This window comes from Pseudonaja textilis, chromosome 2 (genome assembly GCF_049901715.1).
Source record: "Pseudonaja textilis isolate UNSWEBS1 chromosome 2, rPseTex1.2, whole genome shotgun sequence".
Classification (NCBI taxonomy): Eukaryota; Metazoa; Chordata; class Lepidosauria; order Squamata; family Elapidae; genus Pseudonaja; species Pseudonaja textilis.
In genome coordinates, this window is record NC_141991.1 from 44,559,274 (window position 1) to 44,587,242 (window position 27,969).

A 27,969-nucleotide genomic window follows, 5' to 3' on the forward strand; every position below is an offset into this window, starting at 1 on the left:
GCGGTCATGTGATGGGGATATAGTACTACGCGAGGAGAGCTAAAGGACACATCACCCTCTGGATTGCTGGTCGCGCGTCGGAACTCCCTTCGCCTGTTGGCGATCGCCAGGGACGACGTTTGCCATCCTGTCAATCTTCTCGAGGGAAACGTTGGTTTTTTGTTTTTTAAATAGCTGCATCTTTTCCCCTCATTTTTCCCCCCTTAAATGCCAGGAGGAGTGGCTGCCGGTCGGGATCTTTTTTTCTCCGTTGGTTTGGGGTTAATTTAAAGTTTGGCGGGGTGTTTCTTTCCCTCCCAGCTAACAGACTCACCCGCATTCCGGGAGTTGAGGAAACAGAGAAAGTTCAGGTAAGAAGGGATCCCGCCTCTTCACGCAATGGGAGGGCGCGACTGGAGAGAGAGGACGGGGCCGGTGGGGTGGCGGGGAAGAAGAAGAAGGACCCGCGAGGGAGAAGAAGAGGAAGAGGAGGAGGAGGAGAAGAAGAAGAAGAAGAAGAAGAAGAAGAAGAAGAAGAAGAAGAAGAAGAAGAAGAAGAAGAAGAAGAAGAAAGAAAGAAAGAAAGAAAGAAAGAAAGAAAGAGAAGCGCGCGGCTGTTAGTGAAGGAATCCGACCCGCGTGCGTGTGTCCTTGTGTGTGTGAGAGAGAACACACTGTGTGCAAGCCGCGTTGCGCGGGAAGGGAACGTGCTGCTCGCAGATCTCCCGGGTCGCTGGAGAGGAGTGGGGCCGGTCGGGTAGTCAGCCTGTGGGGTGGGGTGGGGTGGACTCTGGTTTTCGGGATGCTAAACAAGTGGACGGAAGAAGGACGGGCGAAAATCCGCCTTTGCTCCGGGACATGGAGGCCAAGGCGGCGTTCTCTGGGCGCGAAGTTGTTTGTCATAAAGGACGGGGACTGGGAGGAGGGAGGGTGGGTGGGTGGGAGAGATGACGGAGGAGCCCCCTTCTGCCCGGCTTTGAAGGACCGCGATCCGGCGTCTAAAGGCGCCGGTGGCTCTCCGATCGATCGGAGCGCCCAAGTTCCGAAGAACGAGCAAAAAAAAAAAAAAAAAAGGCGATTTCCCAGAGCTTTGCTAGAGAAAACTCGTTTTCGTCAGGCGGCCGTAAACTCTGGGAGTCGCTGTGCCGGTGCGGTGACTGTCGCCTCCCCTTCGGCAGCAAATAAACAGGCAGGTACTTTTCCATTTCTTCTGTTAACCCAGGACGTGAGAAGGCCGCTTTTCAATGCCACCTGACAAGCTCCCAGATCTGCCACTTGTACCATTGTGTGCAAATGCTCCCAGGCCTTTTGGTTCCCTTTTTGGATTTAAAAGCCGCTCAGAAGAGCTGGGCTGCTGTCTTTTATTTTTTTTCTCTCCCCACAACCCCCCACCCCCCTTTCAATATCCCCAGTGGGGCTACAGAAACGCAGGCTGCAGGCAGCGTGCATGAGCCCAGCAGGGAGAAATTAACTGGTGCTTTTGGTAACTGCTGAATATGGAAGCCATATGAAGGTGTTTGACTACATCTCCCATCATTTCTGCCAACACAGGACTGCTGGGGGTTGAAAATGATGGGAAGTGAAGATATCTGTTGGGTGTCTTTGAGGAAGGCTGGCCCATGCCAACCATTAAACCCCAGAAATTGCTGGATTAAGTCTTAAGAAGCAGCTAACTAGTTGTGACATTGCAGTGTTTAAATGGATGGATTTGTAGCAATGATAGAATTATATGGAAAGTCTCTTGGATAAGACCTGCTATGGGATTTGAAATTTTCCAATCTGCCATCAGCATTGTTCACTTGCCCCAGAAAAATCCTTCTTTTTGGGGACCTAATAATAGAATTCTAATTGTTAGAGTTATCTCTTTCCCATAGGGTATACCCCAAATCCTGTCTGAGGACTGGGTATATCCGATAACCCAAAGTTATTCCCCAAAGAGTCTTTTTTTTGGGGGGGGAGGTGGACAAATTTTTGGGAGAAAGTATAGGATTGTTTCCTGTTTGGAAGCTGTTTATTTCATGTGTGTGTGTGTGTGTGAAAGAGAAAGCTGTATATACTATACAATGCCATCTGAAAACCACCCATTTATTTTTCCTCATGTCAGTGAGACAGCTTTCAAGAATGTAGGGGAAAACCCAACTCCTATTATTTTTCACAAATATTGCCAAGGCAAAGATTCATTTCTGTCCCTCTCTCCGTTGATCTTCTCCAGTCTTGTCCTGCTACATACAGTTTGTATCTTTACCCTGGCCGGTATGGCCATTGGCCGAAGCTTGGGCTGAGATATAATCCGCATATTCAGAGGGCAGCAGTTTGGAGAAGGTCTTGTTGCACCTGACCGGAGAGCACTCAAGGTGTTCTTCTGAACTGCAGGGAGATTTCCCTTCGTTCCTTGCAACATATTTTGCTGTGGAAACTTTGTGGCTTACATCATTTTTACCTTTGGAGATGAGGTGATGTTTCCAATGGCTGCGGCAGAAATATTTCGTATTTTTTTCCAGCAGAATTTGTGTGTGTGTGTGTGTGTGTGTGTATTGGACTCCTTTTGGAAGGTAATGGTGAGGAAGTAACCTAGAGCAAGAACAGGAGGAGGCAGCTGCATGTTCTGTTCTGTTCTGGCTGTTGTGATAATGCTGAAAAAGAGAGAGTGGGGGGAGGGAGAGGGAGAGAGAGAGAGAAATGGCTGCTGGGTTACTTTCGGTCATTCCAAACTTCAGAGTCCAAAGGAAGGGAGTGCGGAAGAGAGAATAGCACCAGGGAAACTGAGTTTCTTTAATTCCATGCTATGTAAAGCTGAGGGAGGGGTTTAAAAACATTTGCCTAAACTGCAACGTAATTTCATACAGCTGTCACTTCCATCTCTTCTCCCCCCACCCCACCCCCCACCACTTCAATGAATCTCTGAGCTCTCCTCCCTCCTCCCTGAGCTGGATAGAGGAGCATATAGATAGACAGATTCGGGACTGCATGCATGTGTGAACTGCATGAATGACCGAAGCTCAGGTAGTTTGGCCAGAGCTGCAGATTAAAGCTTATCAAAATGTTGGTACCGTAAAGCAAAATCTTCAGCAAAGAATAAAGGGACGGATATATTTTCAAGCCAAATAACTTCAGGCAAAGAAAGGGATCTCAGTCCCTTCTCAGCCATGTTTCGTTTTTAGCAGAGGTATAGATAAAGCTAGGAAATCCTGAAAACTATAGAACAGGCTTGACAACTGCTCTGCACTTGAATCCCTGTGTCCTAATGGCTCCTTTGCTTTAAGAATCAGCACTCCTACCTTGCTGCCTACCCGGCCAAGTGTGACAGGCGATGTACTGTAAATTACAAAGTGCAAAATAATGCAATAAGATTAGGAAATGACCTAGGGTGGGCAGTAAAGGGACTGAGATAGTGCTTGGAGAGGGAGAACAAAAGGTGGGAACCCGCCCTTTAACATTTAAACCTTCCAAGAGGCCTGTAGAACATCTCTGCAATGTTTTCAGTGGCCATGAGATCTACAAAAGAATTCTTCTCCTTGGGAAAATTAAGCAGATGGTATCCTATCCAGTTGTTGCCATGTTATATAGCAGTGATGGCTAACCTTTTCGTTGTCGCGTGCCAAAAGGATGCGCGTGCAAGGGCGCACACTTATGTGCCTACACCCATAATGCACTGCACGCATGACCTCCCCCTCCCCCAGCACCTGCAAGTGTGACCCCCTCGTGCACATGCTGCATGCCTCTGCACATGTGTGCACATCTCACGCATGTGCACAGTCCCCCCGCACATGCGTGGCAGATACCCAACAATCAGCTGGCTGGTGGGAGGCACGCCCACATGCACAGTGCACCTGATCTGGGGCGACGGCTCATGTGCTGGCAGAAATGGCTCTGCCTGCCACTTCCAGCATGCATGCCATAGGTTCACCATCGTGGTTATATAGAGACTCACCGTTATGTAGACATTGTAGAAGAGCAACGTTAGTCTGTGGTAGTGAAAAATGGAGTCTAGGTAGCCTTTTTTTAAAATTACAATAATACATTTTATTAAAAGGCATTTCATGAGCTCACTTCATCGGATGCATGGAGTAATTCATAAATATAAGGAAATTATCGTCTGATGCTACTAAATGTTTGTCTTTGTAAAACAGCAGTCCCCAATTTTTTTGGCACCAGAGGCAGGTTTTGTGGAAGGCAGCTTTCCCATAGACTGTGGAAGAGGGAAAAGGCATATACAACCTTAGATCCCTTGTGTGCACAGTTTTGCTCGGCTGCTGCTCACCTCCAGCCGTGCGGCCCGGTTCCTAACAGGCCACGGATGGGTATCGGTCCATGGCCTGGGAGTTGGGGACCCCTGCTGTAAAACATACAACCAGCCAAAATTAACAGTTCTGACAGACCTGAGTCTCTCCTAAGCTGGAAAGGCTTTCTTGCAGCTATATATTTAAACTTTCCTAAGCATACAGACAGTAAAGGCTTTTATTAGGAGATACTACATAGTATACATTTGATTTGTTCGTTCGTTCATTCATTCATTCATTCATTCATTCGTTCATTCATTCATTCTTGACCCAGCGTGAACAGCAAGGCGTACAGCAGCCATGATTCAGATTCAAATGTATCTTTTTAAAATGTTCATATGATACCCACCAAGTTTGTTTCTAGAGTGTTGGCTCACACAGACTGTGAGTTGAAATCTCTGGTTAACCACATAGTTCAGTGAACGAATTTGACCCTGTCCCAATTTCTCCATCCCTCTGCCATACAGGGTTACGGATCACACCAGAGCACTCAAGATTTGTTGCCCTGCCTTGGGATACATTAGTACCTAACACTGGATTATTGTATGCCTTGCTCAAAACGCACATAGTGTGTGCTCCAGTTGTCATCTTTGTGGATTAGAACAGAGTTCCTCTTCTATGTTGTGTTCTAGATTATTATCTGGAGGTTTTTTGTTTCTGGCAGAGCTGTCAAACCTTACAATGCAAGGATATACAAGAGCACAGTGTTTCTCGTTGTAAAAGGAAAAGAAATGACAGAGAGTGAGCAAATTTGTACAAGTAGTCCTTGACTTATGACCACAATTGAGCCCCAAATTTATGTTGTTTAGTGAGACATTTGTTAAGTGAATTTTGCCCCATTTTACAACTTTTCTTGCCACAATTGTTAAATGAATTGCTGCAGTTGTTAAGTTAATAACAAGGTTGTTAAGTGAATCGGGCTTCTCCATTGATTATGCTTGTCAGAAGGTTGCAAAAGGTGATCATATGACCTCAGGGCCAGTGGTGGGATTCCATTTTTTTTACTACTGGTTCTGGGGGTGTGACTTGGTGGGTGTGACTTGGTGGGCGTGGCTTGGTGGGAGTGGCAGGGGAAGGATACTGCAAAATCCCATTTCCTCCCCACCCTACTAACCTGCTTTCCAGCTCCATTGTCCTGTGCAGGGCAACAAAAGAAGACCCAGCCAATCAGCTGGGACTTGAGGGGCAGAGAATAAATGGGGGCTCAGAGGTGGTATTTGCCGGTTCTCTGAACTACTCAAAATTTTCACTACTGGTTCTCCAGAACTGGTTAGAACCTGCTGAATACCACCTCTGCTCAGGACACTGCAACCGACATAAATATGAATCAATTGACAAGCGTCTGAGTCTTGACCGGATGATCATGGGGATGCTGCAATGGTTGTAAGCTTGAAAAATGGTCATGTCAGTTTTTTCAGTACAGTTGTAACTTTGAATGGTCACTAAATGAACTGTTGTAAGTCAAGGACTACCTGTATATTCAAAGAAGTCTGTGAAGTGCATTGTGTTCATACACTCAGCCTCTGGTGTGTGCACATCTATAGATACACCTAGGGAGGGACTTCAGATAGAATCTAAAGCCCCAAGGATTAATTGTGGAAGACAATTACTCCCAATGCCATACTTTGCTCAGTGTCTCTATATGATAATATAATAAGAAGTAATGAATATGCAATTGTGTATGTGTGTTGCATTGTTTCTTGCTCCTTTTGACTGCTTTTAAGCATCAAACATAGTTCATCTATCCCAAGAATGCAGAAATCATTGATGGGTCCCTCCATTGGCTCTTCCCTCTGTCACCTGGTGCTAAGAAAACAAATAAATTCAGACTGGGCACTCCTGGCATATAGAAAAGGAATTCTGATAGGTCCAGAATTGCCTCTACGAAGCAATTCCCTATAAGCATACCTCTGTACATGAATAGGACCCGTTCTCAGGGCAGCCTAATGCACAGGTGGTTGGGTGCCTGAATGGCACATGTGTATCGGTGGCAGAAGGAACACTAATCAATGCTACTCTCTTTAACCTAGTGTTGTTTGTGGGAAAAGCCCAGAATCTCAAGTCAGCCTCATTGGTTGTTTTGTTTAGCAGCCAACTCACCACGGGACAACTTGCTGTAGGAAAAAGTTACATAATAGTAAAAAAAAATGGTGGAATCATTTCATAAAGAAGGGATGCAAAATGAGGATAAAATAAAATGTGAATGATAAAAATTAAAATATTTTAAAAAATAATTAAATATAGTTGTTGAATTATCCCGCGGTGAGTTGTCCCTTGGCAAGTTGGCCACAGCGAGTTGTCCTATGACTAGTTGGCCATGGTGAATTGGCAGTGCTGAGCTGACTGTGGCAAGTTGTCCCATTCTGGCTAGAAAGCAGGAGACTGGGAGTTCTAGTCCCAGCTAAGGCATGAAAGATAGGTGGGTAACTTAAAGCCAGTCCCTCTTTCTCAACCCAATTCACCTCATAGGGTTGTTGTTGTGGGGAAAATAGGAAGAGGAAGAGTATTAATATGTTAAATTCCTTGAGTTATTTATTAAGATAATGAAGGTGGGATTATAAATACATAAAATAAGCCTTTTTGGATGGAGGGATAAAAAATGAACCAGGATGGGGAAGGTTATCCTGCAGTTAAGCAGAGTCTGGAGCTCAAATTTCTCCAATCCAAACAAGTTCAACACTGACTGCTGGAACATACTAGCTGCTGGATTAATGTTTTCCCTATATAAAAACAGTGGCAATGGTGTGTTATGTTCTGAGTTTCTTGGAATTTCTGAGCCACAGCATTCCGATGAATTTGGGCAAAGACCAACATAGAAAGTACATATGCTTACGTTCCACTCCGGGTTATACCAAATGAAAACAAGTATCTACACATTATATCAGGGCAATCGGTCCTGTCAGGAAAGCAGAGATTTATGGGATTGTTTTGCATCAAAGAGAAAAAAAGATGTTGGCAGCTCTAGAATGCAGTTGTCAGCATATCCACAGCTGCTTAAAAAACACCAAATAAGCTAATGATGCTTGCAGTGACATAGCATTCCCTTGTAATGCTCTCAGCTCCTCCTAGAATGACAAGCAGATCAGTTTTTGCATAGCTTTCTACATTCTTCTCTGAATGTCGAGTCCAAAATGCAGCAATACAATTCCTGTCCTTTTAATATTTAGTTGCTGACCTAAACTGACAACTGTTCTTTGGAACAGAGTTACGTTTGTCTTCCTAAGCCTTGTCTTAAGGTTGGTGTGAAAGCAACATAGAAAAACAGCCCAGCAGAAACCTTGAGACTATTATGAGTAGGGAAATGAGTTTTTCCTTAGATGTTTTCAGTCGCAGCAGATAGGAATCTATTCTCTATTAAACCAGAACTAGTTTCAATTGGTGAGAGAGCAGATTTCAATAAATGAAAATACAGGTTCTCTTCTATGCCTAGAATTGTCATATTATCTCTTATTAGGTTTGGAGAATTTCAAATTAAAGAAGAAATTTGCTCACTTTAGTAAGAAAGGGATTACATATAAACATAGTCATTGTTCCTTTTTCTAGTAAATATCGTACAAAGTGCAATGAAGGATTAAGAAATAAGATAAATACTAAAACCACAGATAAGAAACAGAAAAACAAACAGCTAAATCTATTTTACACTAACACTCTTATGTATTATCTCTTACGTTTCTATCCATGGAAACCACTCTGATTTCTGTATCTATGCAGCATTTTGTATATTGCCTTTTGTCTTTGATCTCCTCACTTCACTGTCTCTGAGGATATTATCAACTCCATACAACCCCAATTTTCTAGGTCTCTCTCTTTCTCTCCATTCACTTTTTCTTCATATTTTTGAATTGATCATTGTTCATTTTCTTTATGTGACATACAACCTCAACATACTTCTTTACTATTGGCCACTGATTCCTGCTGTTCACTTACCCCTTCATTCTTGATCCTGTGTCTTCTTGCTTTACTTCTATACATACTTCTTTGATATCCCATTTTCATAATCTTCAGATTACTTTTAAATTTCTCCTGACATTCTGAATTCTCACTTCCCTCTTACAAAGTAAGCAGGAGTACCCTTCTATACACAACCACTTCCATTTTTTAAACAAGCATTTGTGCTTTGCAACAGATCACACATTATTCACAGTTTTTCCTTCATGCCTTAAAATTTGTCTACTTTTTTTATTTTTTGTAGTAAACATACTACCAAGATATACAAAGTCATCTATTTACATTTTCACAGTTTGCATACAACTTAACATTTCCATTCCCACAGCATAGTTGAACCTGCACTGAATGACTGCTTTGGTGGGAAGAGGCTTAAACTCCTGCATCCTTCTACTAAACTCTGCATCATAGGGTAGTATGTTTACCCTGTGTTCATGTTTCTGAGCAAGATATCCTGGGGGCGCCCACTAGTATGGTAAATGCAAGACGAAGAATAGCTGAGCTTTAATTAGAAAGCATACTTTTCTTTCAGAGACTCGGCTAGTATTCCATCTGCCCTCTCATGTATCTTGCTAGTATCACATTCTTCGCTGAACTTCGCTATCATTCTTGATTCTATTTTAAATGGTAATGTCTAACGGAGAGAAGGGAACTGCTTCTCTCGCTAGGATTTCTCCAGATGTGTTGGGCATGCCAATCAAGGTAAGAAGATGAAGCCAAAACATCTGGGGGGCGGGGCAGCTGAGGAAGCTTAAAATTTTACAAAGAAACTTTCTATCTTCTTTGCTTTCTCTACTCTTCTACTGAGCTGTACATTTTTTATGGGCATAGATACTTCCCTTCTCCAATGTACATCTCTTCATTGGTTGCATGGCAGCTTGGATGTGCCATTGTTTCCTACAGTAGATCCAGTGATCACAATACAAAACAGGCTTAAAGTCACAACCCATTTAACCTTGCTTTTAGCCTTCTAATTCAATCCTATTTAGAAATGGAGAGAATTATGCTGTAAGAGTCTCTAGCTCTGGATAGAATAGTGTCAGTAAAATATCAAGAAGAAATGTTCCCATTTAAATATTTGGAGCTGAGGAGATTAAAGTTGGGAAAATATTCCCCAGTTTTACATTCCCTAAACATTTGGAGATTTTTGATTTGGCTTGTCCTATTCCAGTTTTGTCATTACAAATTCTGGTATAGCCTAGTCAATGGATAAGCTGAAAAGTATCTGTTATGTTTCACTTCATATGCCCACAAAACTTAAGTAAGGAGCTATCCCAAAATCCAAGTTAGTTTATTCCCTTGAGTAGAGCTATTCAACACTCCCTAATGGTCAAAGGGAACAACTTTGAAGACTAAAATCCCACCAGCAGTCCATCCTTCCTTGGTAGTGTCAATGCAATTATCATTCTCATCACTAATAAGCAATTTGTTGTCTTTTTGTGACATCAGATGTGCTCCACGAAGAGTCTGAATGGCATTTCTAACCTCGGATGTGAGTGTGCTGCCTAATCCTAGGTCCAATTGCAGCATTGGAACTAGGCCAAATGATGATGCTGTATAATAGTTACTTATTTGTTTGTAAATACTGTGTCCCCCGGAAAAGGGGAATTAATGTTAATATAAAAAGGAAGAAATCAAATATATTTTACTGTATTATATTTTAGAGTGTATTTTCTGTTTAATTATTTTAATTTTAATTTTGGCTACTCTGTGTAATGTATGACTGGAATGATCAGAAAGAATTTACCCAATAAATAATAACTACATAATTTTAAAAGCACAGTCTAAAAACATCAGGATATTGCAAAGAGTTCCAGTCCAGCAAATTGCAGCTGCAAAAAAGCAGAAATAAAAATTCTGAACTCCCTCTCCCTGCTGCCCAAGTAAAATAGTTCTACTTTTTCTAAAATAGAGCAAAGCAATTTACTGGGCTCTTTGTGGGCAGGCTAGAATAGCATTCTGGTATGATTTGAACTTGGGACTCTCTGGATTCACTTAAATCACTTTAACTAAGAGCAGAGAACAGGTCTCTTCTCAAGTTCTGATTTGTTTGGCTAAATATCAGTTTCTGGAGTAGCCAGTGTGTCCAAAGTATTGGAAGAACTTAGTTTCATCTTGAACTGACCAGAAATGGTCAGAAGAACAATGGTGCAGAAAACTGAAACCAAATGGGAATGCCTTCCAGTTCTATCATTTGCAATTGTTGTGGCTTTTTTGCATTTTACACAAGTCAAGCTTTCTAGATGAAGAAAGATATCCATATGTCTAGTTTGTGGGATTGTTCACACTATACTGGTAGATCTGGCTTTTCTTTCCTGGAGAAAATTCAAGTATGAGTTTATAAACTGATGCAACACTTGCCTACCTAGTCATCGATTTGTCAAAGAATGAATTATTTGATTAAATATAAATTCAATGGTAGATTTTTAAAAAAGCATTCAAATTGATTATTACTAGATACAGTGTTATGGGAATGCCAATGTACCAGCATCAAACAGCCTGAACAAATATACAAACATTCTCCTAGTTCCAAACATGCAGATAGAACATTTGCCATAGTAGTGATTTAATTAAAGCTTAGGTTAATTAAGTTTAGTGAGTAAATGGATTAAAGCTGCAATCCAATGTACATATACTGGGAATGGGTCCCAAAAGACTTCTGTCTGAGTGAGACACATCTAGGATTATGAGATAATGTTTGTGGAGCCAAGCAGAACATTTTGAAGTATTCGCTGCCAATGTCACTGGCTTGCTTTGGCTCTAAACATTCAAATCAGTATTGTGAGGAATTAATTTTGTGGTTCAATTTTTTTCTGGGGTAGTCACACAAAATGGGCTCTAACTTTTGCTTGAACTTCCTGCTATTCTATATATGTGATCACTTTGTAAATGCTCTCTGTTAAATAAAAGAGAAGTCTAGTATTTGTGCTTAAAGTGTGCAATGGCAAGCCGATGAGTGCTTTTTCTCCCAAACTATATCCCCATTCCAGATCATTCAAAAAGCTCTCTCTCAGAGAAATGTACTTGTACTCTGATATCCTGTGGAATGTTAACAGATGAGTCCTGATGGAGTAAGTGAAAAATATCTCTTGCTAAATTACTCATTTATCTTGCATGAGTTTCCTTCAAATGGGATGAAACAAAGATTGGGAAGTTAAGCATGCAGAATAAATTGTATCAGTTATGTGAATATGATGTCCCTTTCTTTGGATAACTTTGTGGCAAAGTGATCATAGCAACAATAGCAGAAGACCATGTTAAAAATAATGCAAATATTCAGGTTTTCTGTTTCTTTTAGGGTAGAATACAGGCTTTTTATTACAATGCACCTTCTCCAACCCTTGCTTCTCTCCTTGCATGCCTTGCAAATGCAGACCTAATAAATTGTGTCTACAACCATCAAAGCTTCCTTAAAACATGTATATTCTTCAGTGTGTTCATGAAATCCTTTGTTGAACCAGTTCAAAGTTGGCTAGGACGAAAACATGGGCAAGGGTTGGTTGCAGACATTTTCAGCTTATGCTTCCATCTGAACGTAACAAATGTCTGTGTGAATTTGCTTCAATGAGTAGAATGGATGTCTGTGAGTGATTCTGCCCCACCCCCAATGCTGGGCTTTGTAGAGATGCTGAAGTTGAATGAATTGATGGATGGCAGCACTCAGCCGACTGGATTGGTTGCAAGGCTTTGAAATCCAAAACCTGAATGAAGGACTAATTCTAAACCAAATTTAGGAATGGAATGTGGTTTTGATCATTCTAAGGTAGTGTTTGCAAATGATAAATATTCAGTAATGCAGGCAGCACCATTTAACAGTGACCTTGTAGTCAGGCCAAATGTTGCAAAGGAGAGGAAAAGAAATGAATATATTTTCTTTTTCGGTCTATAATTTTTACTTACTTATTGAAGAAGAGAGCTGGCAGGGGGGAAAAATGGATTCCACCTCCAGAAATATGGTAACTGAGGAATCTTGCTTGGTTCAAAACCTTATAAGGACCAGCACTGAAGATGTTAATGCTAAAAGCTTGATTCATTAATCTAAGGAAGCAAAATTGCCATGGTATATTTTTTATTGAAGACCAGCCAATATTTTTTAGCTCCTGAGATTCCTTGCTTTCATACAATAATTAGCCTATATTTGTATATGTGAAAGAATAAAAATTGCAGCAGATAGAAAACTGTTTCCTAGAGATAAATCTCTATTTTATAAAGAAATTCAGGGATGGGAGAAAAACTCGGTATTCTCCCCCCCCCCCCTCTGCTTATTCTTTAACTTTATTTGTAGGATTAATGGCTAAAATATAGAACACTTATCTTTTTGCCAACAAACATTTGAAAAGAAAGCTTGTTGTAAATGTACAATCATCAATTTACAGTTATGAAATGGTTTGGGGAGATAATTCTTTTGTAAGCACGCGGCACAATCTTAAAGAAAGCTTTCAAGCACTCAAGAAATCCCCTTGGGTGATACAACCTAGATCAAAACATGTAGCAACATGTGCTGTACATGTAAGCATTCTAAATCCAGCTATAGGGTTTAGGCATGTTGAGATGAACAATTACTTCTGGTTTCTAACTGTCAACATTTGTGTTTCCCACATTCAGGTTTTCACTCGTTTGGTACATGCTGGTGGGACACACATAAAGAGATCATCCAGGAATGGTGGATCACTTGCTTCCTGCGGATGAATCTTTCTCATCCATCAAGCCTTCACTTGGATACTTTGGGGACATGACAGCTGTTGGGAGGTCATACCAAATGCTGCCTTCCCCAGTGTCTGAAGATGACAGTGATTCCTCAAGTTTTTGTTCTTGTTCGAGCCCAGATTCACAAGTTCTAGGCTCCAGCTATGGGAGTTCATCAAGTGCTGAGAATCAGGACAGTATCTTGGACTACTTGTTGTCCCAGGCATCTCTGGGGAATGGCCATGTGTCTTGGTGGGATAAAAGGAGACTTCAGCCCATTGTGAAGGAGGAGAATTTTAGAATGCCAGAGTTTACAGTGGAGATGGAAGATTCTGGACCATTCCAGCCAACCCTTGAGGAGATAGAGGAGTTTTTGGAAGAAAACATGGAGATTGATCTCAAAGAAGGACCTAAGAGTGAGACCAAAGACATGAGAGCTTGCAGCCAAATTACTGTAGCTTCCATACAGCAAAAAGACCAGATGGTACCAAGTGTTACTTTAAAAGACAGTAAAAATGAACAATCAAATGGTGCAATGGAAGGCAGCCATACATCCAACGGAACAGTGTCCATTGATGGAGGGATACCAGTCATGCTCCAGATCCAGCCAGTTCAAGTTAAGCAACCATCAGATGTGAGCCCTAGTTCACAAGGACAAGTGCAAGAAAACATTAAAATTGCACAGCTCTTGGTCAACATCCAAGGGCAAACTTTTGCACTGGTGCCGCAACTTGTTCAATCATCCAACTTGAACTCATCTTCCAAATTTGTCCGCATTGCTCCAGTTCCAATAGCTGCAAAACCCATTGGTCCAGGAGGTACAATGCAGGGTCAAACTGGAGTCATCATGGGTCAAAAGTTTCAAAAGAATCCTGCAGCAGAACTCATTAAAATGCACAAATGTACTTTTCCTGGATGTACCAAGATGTACACCAAAAGCAGCCATTTGAAAGCCCATCTAAGAAGGCACACAGGGGAAAAACCCTTTGCATGTACTTGGCCTGGCTGTGGATGGAGGTTAGTACTGTCATTTGGTGGTTGAATCCAATTCATAAATTCTACTGTCATAAACAAAGTAATTAGAGCATGTTCCCTTAAAATTTGGTGACTCTCCAGAAACAACTGTATTTATATAATAGGACGTTGGCCATTATAAAAATACTTGGTGATATCCCATTTATAAAAGATAAGTCAGTCTTGACAGAGCAAGTTCTGCTGTTTGAATGCCATTGACCCAATCACAGTTTACTCTTTTAGCAAACTGTTTTAGTAAAGCTTAGATACCCTGATATAGTTCAGCAGGAAAAGAGACTCTTTGCATTCAGAAATTCCAAGGTTCATTCTTGTCTACTCCACTTAAGAGGTCTGATAGCAACTGCTGGGAATGATTTCTGCTAGAGAGACCGTGTTTCTATCTACTGTATCTAGTATCATCAATTCAAAAGACCAGACTAAGTAGGGATATGAAAAACACACCCGTTTAGGAATTATGTAAGTCAGCTTCCTATATTTTACCCATTACAATTTATAAAATGTTGATTGTGATTCCAAAATCCCTTTTAGCTCAACGGATCAGAGGATATCTCTATTATGTAAATAGCTTAATTTCTTCACAAATGAACACAACACAAATGCACTTATACTTTCTCAGATAAGGAGAAACTTTCTAAAAGTGAGGACAAATAACTGGTGGAATAGCTTGTCTTCTGAAGTTGTGGGTGCTTCATCACTGGAGGTTTTAAAGAAGTGACTGGACAGCTACCTGTCCAAAATGGCATAGGGACTCCTGTTTGAGGTGAGGGTTGAACTAGAAGACTTCAAGATATCTTCCAGTTCTACTCTGACTGAAATCTCAGCTGTGAAAAAAGACTCTTAAAAATCTAAGATATAAACAACAAATATTTTCTACTATGGATAGCCACAAGTGTGATCTTCCAGTAGTTTCAGATAGATTGTTTATTACTGTATGCATGTGAGAGTTTATAAATGTATGTTTGCATACAGAGAGATTGATTCAAATTAATACACATTTTTTTTCATGATAAGGAAAGATTAGTTAAAATAACTCCTAAATGTTTAGATAAAGAGAATTTAAACTTCCATGACCCCCAGTTGTTACTGCCAGTAGTTAAAAGATAGTAGGAGTTTTAGGTCACATATTCAGGATTGGTTACTTTATCAAGTAAACCCAAGACTTAATTTCTTTAATTTTGAAATGTGAAAAAAAAAAATCAGAATTAGTGATTTGAATTCCTTCCTTGCATGCTATAAAGGTTCCCTCCTCTGGTTTTTTTGGGGTGGATGGGCTGGGGTGCATTGGTGTCTATTAATGACAGAGTTTTATATAAACATTTGTAATATTTATTTTCCATTATGTAAAACATACTGTGACTAATACCTTCCTGGCAAACTGCTTAAAGAGAATAAGAATAGAAATGACTTTGCAGCATCGCCAATGGAACTGCATCCTAGGGGATGACTTTGACAGCATTAGCTAGGTTTGATTTATTAAGCTTGGGCTATTCTGGAATATTACCCTGTACCTTCCTGGGCAACCATGGCCCCTTGAGAATCCACACAGAGACAGAGGCCTCCTGCATCTTAGATGGCTGAGGGATCTGATCAAGGTACTAGGCTAGAAGTCGGGAGGCTGTGTGTTCAAGTCCCACTTTAGCCATGAAAGCCAGGTGGGTGACCTTGGGCCAATCAATCTCTCAGACCAACCCACCTCACAGGGTAGTTGTTGTGGGGAAAATAGGAAGAAGGTATGTTTGCTGCTTTGCCCAGCTTGAGGTTGGGGACTAATTTAAGGACTCCCTAAAGAATATCTGATCATATGATTTTTTTTGCTTCCAATTCTTTGTATAGCAGTATGTGCAAAATATTTAATAATGCTTTAGTAGTCATTGTAGGGTGTTTCACTGACTCTCAGAACATAGCAGTTGAGTATTTACTAAATATGGTCCTTTTCCAGATATTTTGGATGTGTGTGAGAATGTTGGATTAGTGCAGAGTTGGGCAAGCTGAGGTTTCAAGGCTGAATGTATCCCTGAGGCCTTTCAGTCTAGCTCTCAATGATTTGTTTACCAAAATTGCCAAAAATTTTGCCATAGTGTCCCACCATTTTGAGATGGGAAAGGTGGAAAACTATATGTAAGCCCTAAAATAGGCTTAACGGTTTAAACAACAGCTACTCCCTTCGACCCTCATTCTCCTATCATCTCAAAAATCGACTTGGTTGATTTTTCATTTTACTCTAAAGTGGTCCTCACTAGCATCCCATTTTAAGTGCAGCCCCCCACCCCCACCCCCCAAAAAGTTACTACTCTGCACTCTGAAATTTGCTTGTATATTTGTGTTTGTGGGTACTTGTCTTTGGGCAAATATAAATTGGCTAACCAGAATTCAGAAATAGTGCCTTGAGTCAGCCAGATCAGTGGCCCTTCTTCCAAAACAGAGGGGAAGGGAACATTTAGAATGGCTTGTGGACTAAATATGTCACAAGGTTTGCTGGCCTTAAAAACAAATAGAAGAAAAGCCGTGGCAAATGAATCTCAATGCTATGGAACTTAGTAATACCACTGCTTCATATTCCTTTGTGAACTATCAATTCCATGCTTCACTTTACTCTTCTGTACCGCTCCCAAGTGCTAATCGAGCACATCTCTGGCCCTCTTGTTTTCAGCAAATATAACTAAAATGCACGATTGCTATGATGAAAACCCACCAAAAAGGTAGTGTCATCCCTCCAAGATAGACAAAATCAGGAAGCCAAAGTTATGCATAGGAATACTTACTTTTATTATATGATTACAGTAACAGAATTTTTCAAATCTGAATGGGCTTTCCTGACTCCCTTTATTTTTGTGTGAATGACAGAGAGTCTTGCTTGAAATGCTTTCTCACAATTACAATTCTGGCCCAGACTCAGGATTCTTTTATCTGACCATTATTTTGGCTGTAGCTCTTCCTTCTGTTCCTCAAGGCTTCTTCTCATTTAGTGGTTCAACTTGTGAAATTCACAAATCAACCAAGTGATTTGAGAATTGCTTTTAAGTTAAGGAGTAAGTCTCGGGTCCCCAATCCCTGGTCTGTGGCATGCCAGAAATCAGGCCGTGCAAACAAGTAAAGCCCCTTCCGTGTGTGTGGGAGATGCAGACAGCATGCGAAACCATACCTGCCCACCCATACCTCAGAAAAGCCTCCTTCTATGAAACTGCTCCCTGGTGCCCAAAAGGTTGGGGGTCACTGGATTAAGTGATAAATAGGGTAAAGCTGTAATTGGCAACAAGCTAATCTTAGATATTTCTCCAGGATTTTTTCCTTCTGGCTGGACAAATGTACTGAAGAAAGTCAAATGCCTCCAGTGCAGTGGTGGGATTCAAAAAATTTTACTACCAGTTCTGTGGGCATGGCTTGGTGAGCATAATGTGGCTCAGTGGGCGTGGCTTGGTGGGCGTGGCAGGGGAAGGATACTGCAAAATCCCTATTTACTTCCTCACCCCACTAACCTGCTTTTCAGCTATATTCTCCTGTGCAAGGCAACAAAAGAGGACCCAGCTGATCAGCTGGGACTCAGGAGGCAGAGAATAGATGGGGGCAGGGCCCGTCAGAGGTGGGATTTGCCGGTTCTCTGAACTACTCAAAATTTCCTCTACCAGTTCTCCAGAACTGGTCAGAACCTGCTGAATACCACCTCTGCTCCAGTCTAATTCCATCTGAATTTGGGTGTTATTCTGATCCCAATCCATGTTTGCCACTAGAATTTGTTGCTATACAAAGGAAGGGAAGTTGCTGCATTTTTCCTTCATATGTTCCTCTCTTTGGGGACGCATCTCTGCTTTCCAACATCAATTGAATGTTCTTCTTGAACATCAAAGTCAGATTGTCAAATTGACTGAGCCAGCTGAGCTTGGAATTACGCAGCTTTCTTTTATCAGCAGGTTATGTTTACTTCTTTGGAGCTTGAAGAGAGAGTGAGACCTCACAAGACTAGAACAAATATATCTGAAGCCTCTGTTTTTTTCCAGGTTGTCTTAAATGCTTCTGGTATTTTTCTCCCTTTCTTTCTTCTTTACGTCAGGTCGAATAGACATTTTTTCCAAGTAAATGCACATAAGATTATTCGGAAGCTTGAAAAATGTCGCACAGGAAGAATGTATATAGCAGAGGTCGAAAACCACTACTGGTTTCAGTGTAGAAGCATTAGCATTTCTGGTTGGGGATAGTAAGTGTGGGCTCCAAGGGCAATGATCTGGAGTTCAGAAAGAAAAGGGAAAGTTGAGAGCAGAGCTCTGTATAGAGACTGGCTATTTACTCGAAGTGTGCATCTTTAAAAACAAACAGAAGAATGAAAAGTTTGTGTTTGGTTTTTCTTGTTTGAAAATCAAATACATACACAACTGTAGCCATCTTGGCTTTTTTAAATTGTTTGGTTTCATTGATAATCCCTTCCTCTTATTAACTATCAATGCAGGTAGTCCTTGATCTACAGCAGTTCATTTAGCGATCATTCAAAGTTACAATGGGACAGAAAAAAGTGACTCATAACCGTTTTTCACACTTAAAACCATTGCAGCATCCCCATAATCCAAATTCAGATGCTTGGCAACGGATTCATATTTATGATGCTTGCAGTGTCCCAAGGTCATTGATCACCTTTGGCAACCTTCTGACAAGCAAAGTCAATGGGGAAGCCAGATTCACGTAATGAATGTACTATTAACTTAGCAACTGCAATGATTCACTTAGCAACTGTGGCAAGAAAGTTTGTAAAATGGGGCAAAATTCTCTTACCAACTGTCTTGGCTTAGCAACAGAAATTTTGGGCTCAGTTGTGGTCGCAAGTTAAGGACTACCTGTGTCATTGCTCCATTTAGTTGAGTATTATCTATAGTAGCTTTGCACAACCTGGTTTTCTTTCGATGTGGTTGGGTGTGTTATAACCAAACATTATAACTGATAACATACCAAGTCATACTATCCTAGTCAGCACTGATAGGCCATATTTCCGAGATTACAAATGCCCTTTCCTCCATACAGTCTTTGGAAACTTGTCCTGGGGTATTTTAATTGTTCATGATCAGAGCTACAGCCCTTCTATTTGGATAGTGCACCAGGATTAAATTCTTATTCCCTGTCCCAAGGTTTATTAAATGAAATAACTCATTATCTTTTCCAGAATCAGTAGTCTGTGGGTTCCAGCATCAAGTGAGCCCTTAACCAAACTGTCGTATAAGTTCTAGAGAAAACGGTTGAATGACAGCTTGGTAGATGTTAGCATAGATGTTAGCCTGGCACTCCTCTAGCTTGGTACCCATTTTTATCAGAGGTACTATGAGGTTTAAAAAAAAAAAAGCAGAGGAGCAAACAGTAGTTGGAAGAGAAGAGTTCGGTATTTCCCAACCATAGCAACTTTGGACTTCAACTCCCAGAATTCCCTAGCCAGCATGATTGGCTGCATTAGAAGTTTTTGCTTCTAAAATGAATTTGGACTGTACTACCTCCAGTTTGGTTTGTGCCTTACCGTCTTTGCTTCACAGGAAAAAAATAAAATAAAACTGCTCTTGTCACCATTCTCTGGGCTTAATATCACCCCCGCTTTCTTTCTCAGCCCCACTGAGCAAGCCCAGGGTAACTCCGAGCTGAACCGAAGAAGGAAGGAAATCTGAAACAGATAGGTGCAAGATTGATGATCCCATTTCTTGATGTGTTTCGGAGCTCAGAGTTCTTCTTCAACATCTCACTGGTACTAGAACAAGAAACACTCTGAAAAGTACAAAAGTACAAAAGGCCCTTTGTCTCTGCTTTTCTGAAGAGCCTAGCTTTTCTTATTTAAATCTTGAGCCAGGCAAGGCATCTGGTAGCAGCTTTGTTAGAGAATGGAAGGATTGATGTGTTTGAGTCTTTGTGTGTGTGTTTTCCTTTACTTAGCAGCTCCACTCCTGATCAGAATACTTGCTCACCAGCCCAAAGAAACTGGATGTTTTATACTCATTTATTAAATTTATACGCTACCCTTTTCACTGTCTCGAGTGGCTCTGGATGGCCTACAGTAGTATAAAAGCGTAGATAAAAAGGCATTAAAATTTAAGTTTTGACAGCAAATAAATAAAAGATGTAAATCAAGGACATGGGTGGTATGGGGGAAGGGTGGTGATGATGGAATTTTGTTTCTCACTCAATCAACCACTTCTAGCATAGTGAGCTCCCATCACGGGGCCAAGTCAACCAACAGAGCCACATTTTAAGGCCGTTCCAGAAGGCCAGAGGGGTGGGGTTGGATCTCACCTCTGTGGCAAGTCATTCTCACAGGCAGGAGGCCACGACCGAGAAGTCTGTTCTCCTTGATCCTCCTGCTAGGTGAAATTCCATGGCTGACAGGACCTAGAAAAGGCCTCTTCTGCTGATGCCAGTGGGGTTCCATTGGAGCAAGACAGTGTTCAGGAAACATCAGGAAATCTGATATCAGCCTGTGAGGCGATCTACTTTCTTCCACCTTTTTGGGGTTTTCTGTTGTGTGAGCAGGGCCTCTTTTTGCTTTCACTATTTTGCCTCTGCTAGCAGCAGCAGCCCTGTTTCTGCAGATTGTAGAGATCTGTCTTGTAATGTGATATAAACTCTCAGGTAGCACATCACCTCCTAACTGTATACAGTATTGCAATCTCTCAACATGAAAATGTCCTACATTCAGGAGCCATTTCTCCCAAGTGAGAAGATTAGGGTACTGGGTACTAAAAGAGACAATCCTGGATTGAATAGATAAAATTGCTCTGACAAAATGTAAAACAGTTTCCTCCATTCTAGCCCAGCCAGGGTTCTAGGTTGGGAAAGCTTACAAGGTAGTAAAATGTTGCATGTCATGGTTACAATTATTCTGGGCAAATTATTCTGCTAGCCCTGATTAATTTTTAATTGCATTGATAGTTTTTTGTACCATTATGGGGTCCTTAAACAGCAGTTACATGAATAAATCTCCTTTCCAGAGAAACATTTCCCATATAAATTTTTAAAAGACCCAGCTGAACTAGATGTTATTGTCTCACACACACACACACACACACACACACACACAAAAACCCACTAGCCAAATACAAAATGCAAGAGATGATTAAATGGGTATAAGATCGGTAGAAATACTGAAAGTGATAGAATTAACAATATATGAATTCTGTTTTCAAAAATTCTGCTTGGAACCTTTTGAAGTTCACACACCTAAACTCAGTTCCATGAATCATATTTCACCTATGAAGTTAGTCTTAATTTCACGCCCTTGATATTTGAGAAGTCAATGCTTGCAAATTTATAGATGTGACAGTCCTTGGAACTTCAAGTATATCAGCGATTCCTTCAGAAGATTAGATATAATATGTCTAATCCATGAGATTCCATTTTGATTTCATAGGAAAGTTGAATTAAAAATACTAAAAATTTGGAATTCCTTTCAAAATTATTCTGAAAGAGATGTTTCTGTAGAGATCCAGCATGGAATCTTGTCCTTCCACTATTTGTTACTACTGCCCTATAAGCTATCTGTAAGGAATGTTAATGTTAATTGTGCTTTCAGTTGTTCTTAAATTGTGTTCTTGGAGAACTGGTGACTTCAGTGGACTTTCTGGTAGTTAAATCTGCCAGTAGCAACTAAAATAATGATTAATACTAAAGACTCTTTCTGGAGTAATTGGGTTTTTATCTAGTTTAGATATCATATTCTTTACTCTAATGCAGCTCTGCTAACTGAATATCATTAGGAGAAATAATTGAATCTCCAGATCAAGTCAAATGCCTTGGAGTTGATCCAAGAGATGCACAAAATCCTGTTTAAATTGATTCACAGTTCCACAATTGATTGCTTATTACTTTCCCATTCCTAGAAAAATGACTCCAGCATCTTGTGAGAAGAGTAGCTCAGAGAATCAAGGCAACTTTCAAACTAATCTTCAATTAGCATATTTAATAGCACTAAATCCTTTGCTTGGGAGCTCCTGCTGCTACTATTCAAAAGCATGTACAGAAAACTGCCTTTTTATCCTCAACATTTACATTTCCTATCAAGAAAAAGGCAAACGAGATGGCCAGGAAACATGGGAGGGTTTAAAAATGGAAGTTGATAATATCTGGAGTCTGTATAAGGTTCCATAAATGAAAGATAATAATTGTATATTAATACCCAATCAAACCTAAATGTGGAAAAATCAATTTATAAAACACACTGTCCATTTCTGTCTTCAGAGAGCATTATATAATAATCTGAATCTTTTATGTTTAATGTTTGGGTGGGTACATATTGTAAGCACATTAGGAGCTGCAATTTTATTTCTGTAGTTATAGTAAACCGATCTTTTCAAGCAAACTGAATGCCAACATAGCAATGTTGTTACCTGATCAACTGAAGGCTTAGCTGTGATACAAAATATATTTTTATCATATTAACTCATGTTCCTTTTCATGGGCCAGGTAGCACATACCCTGAACCTTCTCCCTCCCTACTCCAAGAGGTCTTGCTCCTAAAGTCCAACAACAAACATTAAGAAATATTTTGTTCAAACATGCTTAATAAATATCAGAGAGACTACAGACAAGAATTCTATTTAGCAGGGGTAATTTTTTAATTCCCTAAAAGAATAGAGATAAAATACAAAGAAAAAATGAACAAAAATGTCACATAATTGTTGGTAGTGTTTCAGTTTAAAAAGTCCAGTTCTCTTCTAGCTTGTGAAGAGAAGTTATATTTTTTTCTTGAAGAAAAACTAACTTTATCCTCTTAAAACAAAGTTGTACCACTTGACATCTCAGGGTCCTTACATGTGGCCTCTCAATACTTTGGACATAGCTCCCCAAACTCTTCCAAATTTTTCCACTTTTAACATGAAGGAGGAGGAAATTATTGGGATCAATACATTTTTTGGATAAGATATGCCTCTAATTTCATTTATTTCCTATAGGAACAACAGTTCTTAAAGATTCTAGTTTATGTCAATCTTCATCACTGTTCTGGCTGATACCAACTATGAGATTCTACTATTCAAAGGTGTCTAAGCCCAAGTGTGTTTCATGAATTCTTAGGTTTTCCAATTGACTTTTCATTTTAATTCTGCATGCAAATGATACTTTGGAAATGCCTAATGAAATTTCTGTGGGGGAAAACCCATTCTTGGAGCAGAGGAAATTTATTTCCTTACCTCAGGTTTGTTGCAGGTGACAGCAGCAATTATTTTATCCTAGAAAATGGAAAATTAAAACCCTCCTTTTTGGAGGGGAGGGCAGGAAAAAAAAAGGCCTTTGGAATTTTTCCTAGCAAAATGTGTATTTCAAAAGAATGTCTTGAGAGTTTCTTTTCAGCTTGAAAGTTGACAGCCTGGGTTCAAGGCTCAAGCATCATGCAATGGGGTGAACTCTCATTACTTGTCCCAGCTCCTGCCTGCCTCGTAGTTCGAAAGCATGTAAATGCAAGTAATTTAATAAGTATCAGTTTGGTAGGAAGATAATAGCATTCCATGTGTCTTTGGCTTATAGCCGTGCTGGCCACATGGTCATGGAAAATGTCTTCGGGCAACGCTGACTCCCTTGGCTAAGAAATGGAAATGAGCACTGTGCCTAGAGTAACTGATAGGGAAGCCTTAACCATATTGCCATAAAATAGATTGGCCTGCTATTGTTTATGTAGGTGAGAGCAAATGGATACTAAAAAGCTTTTGGACAATCTCTGCTTTATACTCTACAATGTATGAATAATAGGGTCTTATTAAGATGTGAGTAGCATAATATTCATTTGAGACTTATCTCTGCCCAGTTACTTTTCATATAATTGCCATTTTCTCTCTCTGTTTTGGTTTGTATGTGTGTGTGTGTGTATACATAATATATGTGTACATTGAAAGCCATGGCCAGTAAACAGGAGGGTGGAGATAATCCAAGATTCTGAAATAACTTACTTTGAAATGAAAATGTTTCAGATATTGAACCATTGTTTGAATGACTTTTCATATATGCATCTTGGGTTACTTGCCTCCCTGAGTGCTTTCCAAAAAATGTCCTGATGAATAAAAATAATCTATTTGGCAGGATTTATTGAAGTATTCTTCAGCTGAGTGGTGTGATGGCCTAGAGATGAAGACACTCGCCTCACACTCAAGAGGTTGAGAGTTCAATCCTAGGCAGTGCCAGATGTTTCTCTATTGGGGTGCAAAGAGTAAATATCTGCTGCAAACTCCTCATAGGCATTAAGAAGGACATCCGACCAGTAAATGCTCAGCTCCATTCAGTCACCCACTTCGATACAAGGGATTACAGGGCCATAAAAGGGGAGAAAATGAAGTATTCTTCAGGAGTATTTCCTTGAAAGAATGATCATAATGTTGAATATTCTTGATTCTGTTTTTATATACTGTATGGTGATGACCACTTAAAGGTGAAGGCATCACACTGATAATCTTTTCTTATTTGCTTCCAGGTTCTCACGATCAGATGAACTTTCTCGACATCGACGGTCCCACTCTGGAGTGAAACCATATCAGTGCCCTGTGTGTGAGAAGAAGTTTGCACGGAGTGACCACCTGTCCAAGCATGTCAAAGTCCATCGATTTCCACGAAGCAGCCGCTCAGTGCGCTCAGTCAATTGATGTGTCCGGTCCAGTCCTTTCCACCATGCCTCTAAGAACTGCCATAAGCAGCAATTGTTCCTTTCTTGTGATAATTTATTTCTCTCCATGTAACCGCTGCCATTAAGACATCACGTCCCTTTCCCCTCCCCCCATCATTCACCAGCTTTGCTATTTTTTTCTAATTCTTTTTGTTGCTGTCGCTGCCACTTCTTTTTGAAAATTACAGAATTACAGCATTTCATTTTCAATCATTTGAGCTCCAACATCATGATAATATATGGACAACTTGCTGCTAGTTAATTACAGTTCTGGCATTCCTGAGCACTTTTGCTCATGTATAGGGCTATTCATCATGAGGTTGTTTTTTTTTTAATGCATTATTAATATTATTAAGTTGGCCTATTTATCCGCTTTGGAAAGAACAATTTCCTTTTGAAATGGAAAAGAAATCCACTTCATTTTCATGAGTTCATTTTTGTTGATACAATGATTTGATGTTGGGTTCCCTAGCTAGATCTTCATAGGTGCTCTCAAAGGAGCCTGAACAGAAGAAACATGTTAGCAATACATGTGCATGTGTGACTGAGTATGTCTGTATATAGAAAGAAGATTGCCAATAGGTGGATCTTTGATTAGACTAAGCAATAAACTATGGAACTAGTCTGGATAAACCCTATATTTTTCCAGATTGTGTGCACAACATATCTGAGCCTATTAGTTTGCTGCCATTTGCAGACTTACCGGCTTTCCCTCTTGAGAAGATGCTTCACTCTCCCTTGTTCTTAATCCCATGTAAAGATTAGTATGTTTGAAAATGCCTGTTATATCTCACATGGCTGAAGGAGATAAATAAATTAGGATAAGACATTCATGCCTTTTCACCTAATCTCCAAAATATGACCTTTTGTCATTCAGCCCAGAGATAATAGCTTTGCATGAGTTGTCCCACAATTTAGGCACAAGTCTTCTTTAGGTTGTATAAAACTGTGGTAAATTTCAAAGAAGTATCCTGTTGCCCAGTTCTCCATTTCATACTATTCAGATTCATAATCTCTGGATTGGACACACAGAAGGGGCTAAAACTGTTTTTCTTCAACTTGGACATGTGGACAAGTGGATTTGTCTTGCAGAAGTCCCCAAACATCACAATCAAGTTGGAGAAATCCAAGCTGAGGCAATTCTCTCACATTTCATAATTAGAATCTGATAATATTTTTCCCAAGGTCTTAAACAGTTAAGCTTGCATAATTAAAGACTTATACCAAAGATGAATAGAATTGTCAACCACACCAGTTATTAAGAAGGCCAAATATTCATCTATTCAATGTATTAAATCATTTATCTAGGAATTTTCTTTTGGTTCTTTATTAGTAGAGCACATCAATCCTGCACTATACGTCATAGTGCCAAAATCCAGCCATGGACAATCTGTTCCTACCGTATAAGAAACTAAGGTAGGCTGTGGATTTGATAGGTGTGTGTTTGCATGTGTGCGTGTGTATTTGGCTGACCAGTTCTATGGAGGAAATGAATGGAGTTTTTCTATGAAGTTCAAACTATAATACTGCTAAGGTGCTACTATCAGAAGTAGGGAATGTGATGGCTATTGTTCCAGACTCTACTCAACTTGATAATTGTTTTTTTTTAATATACAACCCCCACCATGGGAAGCCATATGCATGAATGCCTCATAATCTGATATGAACTTGAAGGTGCTCTTAGAAAAAAATTGATAAGCTGAAGAGGTGTAGAATATTCAGGAGGCTTGTGGTAGTAGTAGAGGAAAGCCATTTCCCCAGTTTTGAATATTGTTAAATGGGTGTTTGGTGATTGGCCATTTCCTCTCTTGGCAGGCACTGTATGAACAGGCAAACCTTCCTGCACGATGACCATTTTCTAAACTGATATGGCTCAAAATTACAAAGGTGCTCCTGGTCCTGGAAGGGTGGCCACCTCTGTTGCTTTATTGAATAGCAGAAAAGGATCATGGCCCTCTTTTCCAGGAATGATGCTTGTCATTAGTCTTTAATAGATCCTTCAGCGGGCTAGTGTGTCCCACCCCGTTCTCTCCCCCCTTCCCCTGATTGTGCTGTGGGAGAATGGGATAGCTGCATGAAATCCTGTGTCAATTTCTTGCTGTGCCATTAACTTTGGGTATGCGGAGCCTTAATCAACTACCATTCCTGCAAAAAAAAACATCTATGTGACCTCTTCTGGAACGTTACCGTTAGTTTCTAACTGTGCCAATCCTTTTGCCTCAGCTTCTATCGCATCTTCCCAGACTAAGGGTGAAAAAAACCAGCTGAGCCAATTTGCCCTTGTTTACAGTACTGAACCTAATCCATATTCCTAGTGGCTGAAGAGGAAGGACTTCAGACTTCATGAATGTTTTATGAAAGCACTTTGAGAGATTTCAGCAGTAAGCGGTACTAGAATGCTCAGTGCCCATATGGGCCACTATTCAGAGAGCAATGCAACTGGAGCATTGGGTGTTCCAGCCAACTAGCATGGTAGCTGTCTTAAGGGCCTTTAATTTTTTTTAAAGGGAATATACACAACACAGAGATAATCTGATGCAGCAGAAAAAAATACCGTGTTAGGCAACATTTCCTTCCACCATTTTTTCTTCTTTTTGTACTCTACTGATTTTTAGGATGTTTCTAGAGAATGAGAATGTAGTAAGTAGGGTTGTTGGATATTTTTAAAGAATAGGCTATGATCACACAACATGCATAACAAATCAGTTAAGGACCTTGTGGCAGTATTTGTGCAACATTTTAAGTTGGATTACTTTTAATGCAGCTTTTTGTTCTGTTTTAGCTTTAGATGATCATTCAAAGCCCCAATGGGTCAATTCAATTGCAAAACTAAATGTGTTGTACAGTCATAGCTGTCATGTTGATAGCAAATCTGAGCAAACATAGTCATGCTTGAACCTGGTTGAACCTCCCTGAAAGCAGTGGGACAGGATTAGCTGTGAGCAGTTCTCTGCTTTCAGAGGGGCTCAGTAGCAATGCATTTTAGCATCATGCCCTATCTTTTTATGTTAACCAAACGGGAATTAAAACACTGCAATTCTGGGTTGAGTAGGTCAAAACAGAGGCCATGTTGTCATTTAAGAGCAATAGTTCCATTTCTCTACGCTAGGAATGCATTCCTTTGGTCCTCTGGAAATTTGTATACTCTATGTGAATGTCTCTCCTATTGACTAGTTTTTATCTCACATCCTATGAATGTATGTAAATAAAATTGTACATATTGCATATCTATATAAAATATCTTTTAAAAACACAAAGATGATGTAAATTAGAGTCAAAATAATATCTTTAAAGCCAGTGTACATAAGTTACAATTCTGTATATTTTTCTTTTGTTCTTCATAAAATATATTTACTTTGACAATAAAAAAAGAAATTTTAAATTTTACAAATAATGTTATATTAATTTCTGGTTTCCACTCATAAATTAGAAATTCTA

The 27,969-nt window shown here is 40.1% G+C and overlaps 1 protein-coding gene and 1 long non-coding RNA gene across 4 annotated transcripts in view; both read left to right on the plus strand.

The window, feature by feature from the left end:
* Positions 1 to 27,922, plus strand: KLF15 (KLF transcription factor 15). 3 transcript variants are annotated; one of them, XM_026723151.2, is made up of 3 exons: positions 1 to 350; positions 12,810 to 13,907; positions 24,343 to 27,922. In XM_026723151.2, exons 2-3 carry the CDS (start codon positions 12,865 to 12,867, stop codon positions 24,509 to 24,511), a joined length of 1,212 nt encoding a protein of 403 aa, XP_026578936.1. In that variant the 5' UTR covers positions 1 to 350; positions 12,810 to 12,864; the 3' UTR covers positions 24,512 to 27,922. The 3 variants fall into 3 exon arrangements, with proteins under 3 accessions (XP_026578936.1, XP_087779875.1, XP_087779876.1); XM_087923749.1 differs by lacking the exon at positions 1 to 350 and adding an exon at positions 8,804 to 8,906; XM_087923750.1 differs by lacking the exon at positions 1 to 350 and adding an exon at positions 11,198 to 11,275.
* Positions 1 to 27,969, plus strand: part of LOC148126839 (uncharacterized) — a 400,892-nt gene that overhangs the window by 238,348 nt on the left and 134,575 nt on the right. The gene's annotated exons all lie outside the window — the stretch shown is intronic.

Coding starts and splice junctions, on each gene's coding strand:
- KLF15 (XM_026723151.2), top strand. CDS start 12,865: ATGGTGGATCACTTGCTTCCTGCGGATGAATCTTTCTCATCCATCAAG. Junction 13,908..24,342: donor TGGCCTGGCTGTGGATGGAG/GTTAGTACTGTC, acceptor ATTTGCTTCCAG/GTTCTCACGATCAGATGAAC.